Source organism: Parasteatoda tepidariorum, chromosome 1 (assembly GCF_982258835.1).
Source record: "Parasteatoda tepidariorum strain Cologne lab strain chromosome 1, Ptep-v5.0, whole genome shotgun sequence".
NCBI lineage: Eukaryota > Metazoa > Arthropoda > Arachnida > Araneae > Theridiidae > Parasteatoda > Parasteatoda tepidariorum.
Genome location: NC_141755.1, coordinates 58023226 through 58036476, shown reverse-complemented (window position 1 = coordinate 58036476; position 13251 = coordinate 58023226). Strand labels below are relative to the sequence as shown.

The following is a 13251-nucleotide window of genomic DNA, read 5'->3' as shown; positions in this document are numbered from 1 at the left end:
TTTTACACTCAAAAGATGGGAGCTAATTAAAAATCAGTTTAAAAAAGAGGGAACTCAATAATGTTTATTTTTTAAGCTACTAATGCTATGAAAAATTTGATCTATTAGATAAATGAAAATTTCTAGTTGCAAATATCTAAGAAAAGTGATTTAAACTTTTGAGAAGAAAATTGTAACCTTATGTTTAAAGAAGAAAAAAATGCTGCATCTTAAATAATAAGATCGCAAACAACACTTATAATAAATTAATTATGATAAAAAGGGTGAGAAAACTATAATATTTTTTCCCAAAAATTATTAAATTAACGGTAAAAAAACAAAAATGGACATTGCAAAAAGGAAACAAAACATAAGAGAACAAAATTTTAAAAAATTGTACCACATGTTCGATATTAAAATTTTCTGTGTTTCATACTATAATATTTACTTGAAAAAATATTACATTGCTCTACAGATTATTTACTATTTTTTCTTTCCTTTTCTTCTATTTAGAATTTTACAGATATAATGCAGTACTTACCTTGGAAAACTTTAGCAGACACGTTGGATTTTACGTGTAAGCAAGTGTACAAAGGAAGTGGAGCTTTACCTTCAGCAATTGTTTCTTGCTGATCAGACAGTCGAGCACCGCATCTCTAGAAGAAATTTTAAAAATTATATGCAATGCTTTTACATAAAGGTAAATAAAATGAAACATAGGATTTACCCCTTTCAACAATGTATCTCCCAGAAGATATCCAAAAAAATCAGTAAAGCTAACAGGTTGGCCTTTTTTGTGTTTCTCTTTAATGCTCGAAATGTACCTATACATACTTCGAGGACTTAGAAGCCAAAAAGGACTATGGCGAACGTTTGATTTTAATTCTTCAAGAAGCTCACCAGGAGATTTTTCAGGAAATTCTGGATGAGAATAAAGCGTTGATAAATACCTGTAAAAAAAAAGATATAAGAAAATAAAAAAATACATATCCTATTCTGAACCTTACAATAATTAACAGAAAATTGCTTCTATCAATCCAATTTCAAGTAATAAATGTAATAAGTGTTGTAATATTTGCTCAAAAATTTTAAATTCCTTACATTTATTGCTTTTGAATTAAATCACAGGCTTAAGTTATGAATAATAATGATATTAACTATAGATTATAATTCATTATTGTAGCAATCCCGATAGATATTGGTAATATTAATTAAAGACAAAAGGTGTCGATTATGAAAACAAGAACAATAATAGATATAAGTAATATAGTGATTTAAAGCTACCACAACATTATGTTACCTCTGAAATACAATCTTATTGTTTATTTGCCCTGTTTCATTAAATATTTTGTATTATTTTGCTTAAGGAAATTTACTACAACACAAACATAATCAATAACTCACAAAAATTTAGTAGGTAAGAAACCAATGATATTTTTTATAATTAGACATCTAATAATAAAAATGAGAATATCTTATGAGTTTAAAAACTTCCACACTTTACTTGAGGAATACATAAAAATTACTGGAATACAGCAAAACTTTTGAAATCATTAAAACTATAATCCATTCAAAAATTCCAATAAATTACGTATGTTATGTATACATAGTTAATTGAAATATAAACCAGATGTTAACAACAGACAAGGTAATACATAAATTAGACTAAACTATCATTTGTTTACCAAGCAGATCCTGATAATCCTGCAGTGTAGGTAGCACAATCAAGAATCTTAGTATCACAAAGAGCTTTCATAGCTCCCCCAAGTCCTGTCATAGCTCGAAATCCTCCACCAGAACCAATAATGCTCACTATTGGTACCTAGTTATAAAAACAAAAACAAAAAATTATGCCAGATTTTAAAGTAAATTTTTAAAAAATTACTCTCGAAAAAACATGTCATTATTATTTTTATTTTTTTTAATTACACCCGCCATCGTCTTCTCAGACATAAGGCGTCTTGCAGTTCAATACAACACTGAAGTAGCTCCAGAAGGTGAGAGGGCACAAAAGTCATCACAGGAACGAATGTCAAGAAGAAAGGGCAATGAAATAGATGCTCCCCAGTCATAGGCGAAGTGTTACTGATCACACAAAGAGGTGAATTGACCAGGTTAATTTTAAATAGATGGGCCTGCAAGTAGTCATGTCTAGCAATTATTCTAAGGCAAGCAACTCCCTCGGCTCTGGGAAGGAGGGAAAGGTGAGAGCGCTGCTGGTCATCAAGAAGGCAAACCCAGGATTTTCCATCAGTTAAGTCCCTAAGAGCAGATATTGTTCTGTGCCTAAATTTGCTCTCAAGAAGCCGCCTTGCATTTCTAAGAGGAACTGGGTGAGAAGATGGATGCAATGCTGAAGCCTCTCTAGCCAACATGTCAGCCCGTTCATTTCCATAAATCCCACAATGGCCAGGGATCCACTGGAGTACTACCTCTCTTCCAGAACAAAGAGAGTCGATGCATTGTTTACACTTAAATTCAAGTTCAGAGGGGTATAAATTATATTCAGAAATGGTTTGAATAGCAGCCTGAGAATCGACAAAAATAACAATGTTTTGTTCAGATGGTTCACCAAAAGCTGTAATAGCCATAAGGATTGCAAACATTTCTCCATCAAAATTATCTGCCCAAGTGTCAAGAGGTTCGCTAAGGCTGAAATATTTGGAGTAAGCACCGGCTCCAGCTCTACCAGTTGAAAAAGTGGCGGATCCATCAGTAAAAATCTGCAGCCATTGCTGGCAAGGGTATCTCCCGTGTATAGTGGCCAGAGCGAGAGGATACAACTCGGTCTGGTGGAAGTCCGATTTCCGAACAGGCAGTACCAAGTCGAATCATTATGTCATTATTATAATCTGCAGTTATCTTCAATTTGCTAACTAAATGTAACTATAATATAGTATACTCTCTTGTCTAATTATTGGATAGGTAAAATCAGGAATCATGGTTAATCTGAAGTCATTTGTTTTACTACAAAATAAGTGGCAGAAAAAAACTGCTTTTATCAAGAGCTATAAACAAATAAATACGATAAATGAACATGAATGAAGCTAGCTTTAATGCATGTTTATTGTAATATCTAGTTACATTTTTTGTCCCAAACTCTTTGAGTTATTCTGATAGTTTGTTAAATGAATTAAAGCATTCGGCCATTCAGATTCAATCGTTGGACAGAGGATTTAAATCCTTTTTAACACATATTTAAAGTAAGCATAAGTTCTGATAGTTTGTTAAATGAATTAAAGCATTCAGCCATTCAGATTAAATCATTTGCAAGAGGATTTAAATCCTTTTTAACACATATTTAAAGTAAGCATAAGTAGTCTAGACACAGATAATCAGGAGTTTATGTTTATTATATTGTCAGTCTGATGAACTAGGAATCTTTTCCTGGTAATTGCTTAGAATCCACCTAGATTCCCTGCTGCCCCCTTTGGCAGGCCCAAACATGCCATAATTTGTAAAATTGGGTAGCAATAACCTTTATATCAAAGAACAGGCTGTGACAGAAATGTTTTTTTTAATAAACAAGAATACCCATTCAAAGCATATGACTTACAAAATTGTTTGGTATTTTTTTAAATTGCATTTATTGTAAAAAATAAAATTTAAAAAAAGAAAAAAAACATACTGAATTTTTAAATAAGTTGAACTAATTATCTGAAAATTATTATAAATAATTAATCTAACACAATATAGTTTTTTTTTTTTTTAAAAAAAGACTAAAAATGAACATTAAAAATTGAGGCATTACATTAATTTTTAAAAATCAAATAAAGATACAATACTGTGACAGATGAGGTTTAGTTTTTGTACATAAAGTATGTAGAAATGAACAAAATTAATTAAGACCTATTTCAATAATGTGTACTTTAATAAAACATAGGTTAAAATGTTTATTATTGACATAAAAGTTAAACACAATTTTTTAGGAAAAGAATCTACAGTGTTTCATAATATTTTTCCCAATCCTTTTGACTGTGTATCTATCTACATATTACCTTGTATTTGATCCAGTTTTTTTTATTGCAATTTAACCACCAAATGAAGATTGTGTATTTTAAAAACACATCATACTATTAAATCAAATAATTTTTAAATATGGAGTTAGATATAAAATAAATGCTCAAAATAAACTTAGAAATAAAGCATTTAGACTTGCAAAAATTTCGAAACTAAAAGAATGGAAACACACAAAATAATAAATATATACATCACTCTCTTCCAAAGGATAGTTTTCAGGAAATAAATCTTTCAAAGTCTGTAAAACAAATTGGCTTCTTTTACTTCTAAATTCTTTCTCTTTATCACAAAGGGATAAACCATAACGAAGATCGGTATTCTCACTGAAAAAAGAGAAACAATTAATTTTAGAACCTTAATACTTATCACCGCACAACAGTTATTATTACTACTTCCAACAGTTCTACATGCATAAAATTACATTTAGACATGAATGCTTCACTGTATATCAAACCAATTATTTTAAAGTATTAGATGGGAAACAATGTAAAGCAAAAAACATTGCAAGTTTGTAAAAGTTTTGGGGATCACACATTTTAATCGACTAAAATATGTTAAAATTGAGCATAATTATGATGAATAAAATGAATAAGAGATTTGATATACATAATATATTATCAGTGGCGTATCTAGGGTATGGCAAGTATGGCGAATGCCATGGGTGCATTATTTCAAAAAGGCGCAAAATTGATCAACATCAAAGATTTTTTTACTTAAAAATTTTATTAAGTGTTTTTTTAAATTTATATATATATATATATATATATATATATATATATATATATATATATAGAGAGAGAGAGAGAGAGAGAGAGAGAGAGAGAGAGAGAGAGAGTTAGTTAGAGGGGGAATTAAAATAAAGCATACAACATTTAACCATTTCATGTGTGCTCGAAAAAAAGACATCGTCTTTTGAGGGACTCTTTTTGTCACTGGGGGAGTGAAGTATGAAAGGGAACCGCTAATCGTAAAACAAAGTAGGTGACAAGCGTCAAACAATTCAGGTTAAATATAATTTGTTAATTTTCATGAATACATTCACGATAAATACTAAAATAAATAACTGAAAAAAATATCTTTGTCCTTTCTGCTGTTATACTCACGACGATTTCGGCAAAAACAAAATTTTAATTATAAAATCATAATTTAAAGAATAATGCTTAATTTTTAATAATTATTACTCTCTTTGCTAACTTTTTGATATATTCCAATTAAAATATTTTTAATTTTAGAAAATTTCCTAATTAATTCCCATTTAATTTTCATCAAAATCCTTTTACTAAAAGTCTTTTAACCACATACATAATTTCAAATGCATTTAAAATTTTCGAAAATGCAGCTTATCATTACTTCACAACAAGTCAAAGCTGTAATAGAAAAAATTTAAGTTATCGATACGACGATACGAAAAAAAAAGAAGAGACAAAATATAAGCTCATTATTCATAATAGAAAATTTAAGAGAATTAAATTCTTTTTTCTCTTTTCAATGTATTATGCATTTCATTTATTTCAATTAAAAATGAGAAATAAAGCATAAACTAAACGTAAAATTAGTTGAGGAAACAAAAAAAAAAGAAAAAAAATTCTGGTATAAGCGATCATAAAATAAGCAATTTAATAATGTTCATTCAAAAGAGTTATTCACGCATAAGAGTTTTAAAATTCACAATCTTCTAAATAAACAAGACATTATTTATAAGACTTTATTGAAACTAACTCATAGCCAAACTATAATATTGCATAAGTAAAAAAAAACACTGAAATAGCCTCAAAAAATCATGGTTATATATAAAAGTAAAATAATTAACTAAATAAAATAATTTCAATTACAAAAGTATAGAATATGTACTAGTATTAAGAATGTATGTTATCATTATGTGTTAATGTAAATTATGCCATATTTCAAAGGTTTATATAGCCTGTGCTATGTATGATGTTGTAGCTCTTGAGTAGTAAATATATCGATATAAATCAATGTCTTTTTCCTCGGCAATGCATAACGTATTTATTTAAAATCATGTACTTTTCAATAATAAGAACAGAAAACAAATCCTAAAAATATTTATTGATTTTTATTTAGAATAGTTTACTTTGATATTTAAAATTAAATTGTCAATCAATTTAATCAAATCAATTTAAAATAATTTACTTAAAAAAATGCTTTTCGACTTAAATTATTTGATATTATTTATGCATATTTGAAAATAGCGTACTTTAAAATGAAACTGAATTTTTAAATCTAAAATATTTATCCATATGCAAAAATATTACAGACTAAAAAAATGAAAGGCGAACGAACGAAACTTAAGATGTTTAAAAGTAGGTGAGAAATGAAAAGAAAATTTTTTTCCCCTTATCTAAACGAAAGTGAGACCTCCCATAGTGCATCCCACTGTAACTTTATTCTCTTTTTTGTAGAAGTGCCCCGTTCTTAAACTGGAAAAGATTTTAAAAGATAGACCAGAATACAGAGAATCCACAAAAATTTTTTATTTTCTTTATTTTTCCACTACCACAAGCGAAAAGAAAAAATAAACAATTCGTTCCTCCTCTTCGTATCACATTGCAAGACTGTAGTCCTTCTAAAAAGGCCGGGAGTAAAGGATGGAACCCCTTCAGGCAGAGATAGATCTTTGGTGATGACCAGAGGACAGAGAAATGTAAAAACCATGGGGTGTCTCATGCTTGTAAATCTTTAGTTTAATCAGAGGTTAAAATCTCTTTGAAAAACGTTTTCGGAATCTGATGAATAGATTTCAAAAAGAACCCCAGCTGTAAATTAGTGTAAATCCTTGTAAAACAGGAAATATTTGCCACCCATGGTGAGAATCACCTCCACAGAAGTGTGAAATACTAAAAATAGGAGGTGTCTGTGCCTCTGCTGGCTCATCAACTAATTTGAACCAATGACACGATTTAACCATGAATACACAATGCACCCCACTATTTTGAAAGAAAAATAAAGACATACGTAATTGTAAGTTCTTAGGTGTTCACTCTCATATAAAAAATTCTGCTCCTACGAGTTGTTATTTCTAAATTTAATTCAAGAAAATAAATATTTAAAGTCTATTTTGGAATTTTATAATCTAATTTGATAGGTTACAGCTTTCAAAATTCATTCAATTATTTAAGTGGTAGGATTTTTCTTCCTCGATTGTAAGTAATTATTTCCTAAATATTTAAATAAATGTACTCCTGTAAATGTAATCCCAAATATTTAAATTAAAATACATAAATTATTAGTTAGTATTATAGACGTTCGTTATATTTTCTAGAAATGATGTTTATATGAAGGTTGTTTTATGACAAAACATTTAATATGCACATTGATTGTTTTGTATTAATAATTATACATTCTATGATTAAATACTCGTTAATGCATTATTATTAAAATTAATATGTAATAAAAAAACAACAAATGTTATTGGGTACATAATTTTTAAAATTTCCTGAAAATTAATTGTGATAGGTAAATAATTTTGTGTATATTAAGTGAGTAACATTCATTAAGTTCACAAGTTGCCAACCACCTAAAAATATTTTTATTTTTATTCATTAATGGATAAATTTTGAATTTGTACCACTTGTAAAACTTCAATTTTTTCTTTTTTCCTTTGAATGGTTAGATTAAGAAACATATCGTCAGTTGTTGGCATTTTTTTTCTTCTTTTTTTTGTACTAAGTTACAGAAGTATTATTCACTCACAATTTTTATTATATTTTAATGCTTTTAAATGTGAATTTCAGTAATTCTTCTATTTTCAAATAAAAGAAAAAAAAAGAACTTTTCAATTTTGAAGACATGTTTGTTTTGAATTATGAAATTTTATCAAACTGTCTTCGAGTTATGGAGCACGCTTCCTTACTTCTCGGGCACAAAATTTTGCAAATCTTTCTCCTATATTCTTTCTTTTATTTCAAATTGCCATTTTCTTTCATTAAAAAAAACTACATGAAATAAATACTACTTTTTCAATTTTATATAAATACTAATTTTTTAATTTTTAAGTCTTTTACAATATATATCACTTTCATTAAATTTATGTCACTCCATATCATATTGCTGGAAAATAAAAAATTGTTTACTGTTTTAAAATGGGTTTATAAAGTATCTTCTATTTATATATTTTATTTATTTCTTATAATCAAAGTAAAATAGTGACAAAATAATATTAAGGTTATAATATGTAGTTTATAACCAAATCATTACAACAGTTTAGTAACTTGAAAATAAAAGTTATCAATAAAGATATAATCACAATAATATTTTTTCATTAAATAATTATCTTTATTTTAAGAATAAAAAAATAAGCATCCAATGCATTGAAAAACTAGAGCCTGTATAGTTATGAAGCATGTGTATTCCTATAATGCATTTTCATAAAGATGCAAAATGTCATCTTCTCAAATATTTCAATGATTTATATATTTCTATTTCCTTAAAAACAACTTTTACATCTAATAAATTTTTATTAGTTTTAAATTTTTTTTTCTTTTTTAAACTTGTTCTGCAGGTTAGTCAAAATTCATGTAGTTCGAATATGGAGTTCGGATTCCTGAGAAATCGAATTTTAAAAAAGTCGGATATTTAAAATTTGATTTCTCATTAACTGTTCGACCAATTTTGCTGAACTATTGTATTTTCCCATGTTAAATTACCTTCTTTTAAAACGATATAAATAATGCTTACTTGCAATTCAAATTTTTAAGACTATTATTAAATAAAATAATAAATATTTACTAAAAGTTATTTTGACCTTTATAATTGTGCAAAAAACGTTTTTTCACTTTGCTTAAAAATCTCTCGAGGTACTTCTCAGATTGCGATTACCCCCTACATTTTGAGTTTCAGAAATTCAAATTCGTCGTAAAAATGCGAAATGGCGTCTATAAACAGAAACTTTAGAGAAAGTACGTATTGGTATCTGATTTCGCAACTTAAATTATCATACCTGACCTATTAATTATCATATTTTAATTCACCCCTTGAACCATTGAGACGAGAATAAAGTTTATCTGATCATTAGATCAAAAGTTATCAGGGTAATCCGTATATTTATTTTTGTGTGCACTGAACGTCTAAAAATTTATAATTCAAATCTGTTTAATGTTTTGCTTTATCTTTAATTTGTTCCATTGTGATGCGAAGAGAATTTTTCATAATTTGCTTTGTTTTTTTATTGCACATACCAGAATGTATTCTGGTCTATTTCTTTACTTTTTGCCTTTTTTTTTACTGATAGTAGAAGAATTACTTCTAGATATCCTTAAAACTAAAACGTCAACTTCCTCTAATTCATTTCTCAATAAAGAATGTATTATTGTCGATATTAAGTTTAGTGTTTTGTATATAATTATGTGTATATATTTTTATATTATCTCTTATAATAAAATGTTTATAAAACTTAATTATATTAGGAGCATCGATTTTTTTTTATTGAACAGTAAATAAACTAACCAAAATATATCTTTTGATTGTAGCTATTTTATTTGTAATTATCATAACAAATTATTTACACTGTGATCTTTAATGAATTTATTATATCGCGATGATTTTATTGTTTTGATGTTAGCAAATCGTGATTATTTAAAAAAAAAATTATTTCCTTCAGTTTTAATTTTGAAAATGTTGGGTAATCATCCGGTCATGTTATGGTTCTTCTGTAACTCAGAGCTACATTTGTTATGTGTGCGTATTTTTGTTACCAAATTATATTTCTAAAACTTTAAAATATATTTGTGCCTAATTAAACAGCTCGTTAGAATTTTTATTGACTATTGAGAAAACGCAATACAACCTTCTGTAAAAATGACAAAAAAAGGTACTTTATTACTTACCAATGAGGATTTCGAATACACGTAAATTAAAAAGAGATGATTTTATTGTTATTTTTATGTTTATATGTTTATGAATTTTTTTTTTTTTTTTTTTTTAATTCAATGCAGTCTTTTTGCAATATTGTCAAAAGAGTTAAATACTTCTAACAATGCTTTTATTTTGTATTGGATAAAAAAAGGAAGAAAAATAAAAGAGAATATCAATATTTTAGAAAGGGCACCAGTAAGAGATTTGCCATAGGCGCTTCTTTCCATAGATACGCCTCTGTATATTATGCATAAAATTCTCAATTTTATAAACACAAAAAAGACAAATCATAGAAATTAATCTAATAAGAAAAAAATAAAATAAAAGTTCATTTATTTTCGAAATATGTAAATCAGTGTTGCAGTGTAAAACCTAACTGATATAAAATACCCTAACTTAAAGAATATGAATAATTTTTACATCAAATTAAATAAAATCCTTTTAGTAGTAATACTTTTAAAGGTATTTTATTTCTCTTATAACGTAAATGAACATTTTCACAATTTAAGTTTAAATACAGTGAAGCATATTATCAATTTGTATGGAAAGAAACAAGGATCTATGATTTGTTGCTACTGATGACAGATTTAAACAATTTGTTTAATAGTTTTTAAAGTTCTGTCTCTATTTAGAACTAAATTAAGTAATTCTCTTAATCACAGTAACTCTATTTATCACTATTAGTAAAAGTTCATCTTCAAAATAAATATTCATATAAATCAATATTACTTAATTATCCTCAACTTTCATTGTTCCATTGTTCAGAAAAAGATTGTATATCCACTCTTAAATCTTATGTACAATGTAATCTTATGTAAAGGAAAACTTGATCATTCTTATGTAAACAAAACTTTATAATTATTATTTTTGTTTTGTGTTCAAATTAAACAGGCACACAAAATTAAATTTTATTAGTTTCTATCATTTTAAAGGGTCCCTTTTTTATCAATAAAACAATATATGATTATTCAATAATAATTCAAAAAATTTTCAATATTTAAAGAAATCGATTCATCAAAAAGTTTTTGAAGTAACTCAGAGAGGATATTGCAAGAAAATGTGGATTTAGATAAATCATTTTTATTTCTAAATGCTAAAATTAACCAAGCATAATAATACAATAAAAATTAACAAATATAAATCGTGACCAAAAATTTAATTAATTTTATTTCCATGTAGTTAAAGACAAACAATGAAAAGCTATACTTTACAATTTATTTATAAGACATTTCTCGTAGTTCAAAACTTATGACAAACATCTATGAATTACATTGCCTAACGGAAGACAAGTTTTATTTATTTGAAATAAAAATTTGCAATTACACTTTTTTTTTGAAAAAAGAGCAAAACAAATTGAAAATGAAATTATACATAATACTTACTCTCTTTGCAAAAGAAGCTGCAAACTTATTTCAGTAACCTAAATATTTACAAAAATTTTACTGAAAGAAAATATTTACACATAATAAATTCTAACACATAAAAAAACAATTACACATAAATATTTACACAAAGAAAAGAACTTTGAAATCATCAAAAAAAATAAAAGAAGTAAATTTAAAATCAATCGAAAATTTGTAATCTAAATGATGGGAAAAGGTTAGCATGAAGAGGTTGGAAAATATTTTAATAATTCATCGGAAGAAAATAAGCAGATAAAAATAATCTTTATCACAAACAAAACCTTAGGAATGGATTTTTGCAATTTGGTCAGATAGTTAAAATTTTTAAAAATGATTTAATTCTGAATTCACTTTTAGATTTTATGCATTAGCAATACTTTAAAATATAATTCGACTAGTTTCAATTAATAAACTAAAAAAATACTTTTAAATTTATAATCATTTAAAACTTGTCAAATGTTACATTATTACTTAACTATAGAATTACTTACAACAAACAACAGATTTTTAAAGAATAATATCATAAAATATGATTAATGAAAATCTTAAAACTTGAAAAATAAAGTTAGAAAATGTTTTCAATTCCATCATTAAAAAATAATACCTTTAATGATCTTACAATTTTTTGCAATTGTATCATAAAAGAAAGCAATACTAAATAAACACTACCTTTCCAAATTTAACTGTTATGATCTTTTCTTCATTCAACTCTAAATCTACAAGACTTATTTTCTCACATCCCAATTTTTGGTCAACTGTATAATTTGCATCCATAAGAGTAATTTCTACAAAAATAAATAAATTATAGTATAAAACTCACATAAATAATAACATAAACTTAAAAGTGCATAACATGCAATGTAATCTAGTACATAACTATGTTTAAATCAAACAGATCTAACTCATATCGTTCAAATCAAATTAATACTTTAAATGGATTTCTCTATCATGCTTTTTTTAAATACATTTATTGCTCATAGGTTGCTGTAAGTCAATCATTTTTTTAACAATAATCAATATAACTCTCAGATAGTAATAAACTTTAATTTCTTAAATCCAAATTTAGATTTCAAATAAACTGATATTTTTCTATTAATGACATAGAACAGAGAAGCTGAACTTTTTCCCTTATCATGCCAGTTACATTACAATTTGCTCTTTTCATGAGTCTGGTTTACCACTTATTACTTTACGTTTAAAAAAAAAATTTTTACTTTGATAAACAAACAGTTGTACTTCGATTTCAAATTATAGAACTACACTGTGTAACTTTATGCATTAACTTGCTTATAGTTATTTAAGTTATTTATTTGCTTTAATTGCGAATCGAATAAACAGTATTTCAAAAATATTTCATTTTAACATTTAACTAAGGTAAAATATCCTAAAGCAAGCAAAATGGTAAACTAAAAAATGGTAACTAAACTAATGGTAACTAAAAAATGGTGTTCTTTTTCAAACGCTTCAACTAAACAAGATTTTAACTTTCAAAAATAGATTCCTTTAATATTGTAAACATAAATAATACTATATTGTTTCATTCAAAATTCTTATTATCCCTTTGGGTGTGACGCTTTTTGTTGAACCTCATAAACTATGTCATTTACATTCAGGTCATTACATGCTGTCTGTATTAATACTCATAAGACAAACTTCCTTGTTAAGGTGCCTGCTTACAATATTGTGCAAATTTACTACTGCAAATATTTTTTATAACCCTAACATCTCATTGCGCCCACATATTTTCCTAGAAAAGTCAGTCACTCCTACAACATAGACTTCTACAGCGAAGGAGGTACTAAAGCCAATCTTACATCTAGGACAATGTCAGTTACAATGGCAACCAAAATCATACTTGTTTTTGAAGCTGCTTGTGAAGGCCATTAGTATTGTTAATGTTTTTGGTTTTCTTTAGAAATTCAGTAAATGTTACGTATAATTTATCTATAGAAAGAACTTCATTCAGAACCCAGAATCC

General features: G+C 26.6%; 1 protein-coding gene across 4 annotated transcripts in view; it reads right to left on the bottom strand.

Annotated features, from left to right (window-relative positions):
• The window catches only part of LOC107457549 (cytosolic phospholipase A2), a 40713-nt gene that overhangs the window by 17663 nt on the left and 9799 nt on the right, over positions 1 to 13251 (bottom strand). For all 4 annotated transcript variants that reach the window (XM_087165219.1, XM_016075723.4, XM_016075724.4 and 1 more), the window contains 6 exons: positions 11943 to 12058; positions 11253 to 11290; positions 4190 to 4322; positions 1665 to 1801; positions 707 to 929; positions 521 to 635 (listed from right to left, as the gene is read on the bottom strand). In XM_087165219.1, coding sequence (XP_087021345.1) covers positions 521 to 635; positions 707 to 929; positions 1665 to 1801; positions 4190 to 4322; positions 11253 to 11290; positions 11943 to 12058 — 762 coding nt within the window. The remainder of the gene's footprint in view (positions 1 to 520; positions 636 to 706; positions 930 to 1664; positions 1802 to 4189; positions 4323 to 11252; positions 11291 to 11942; positions 12059 to 13251) is intronic.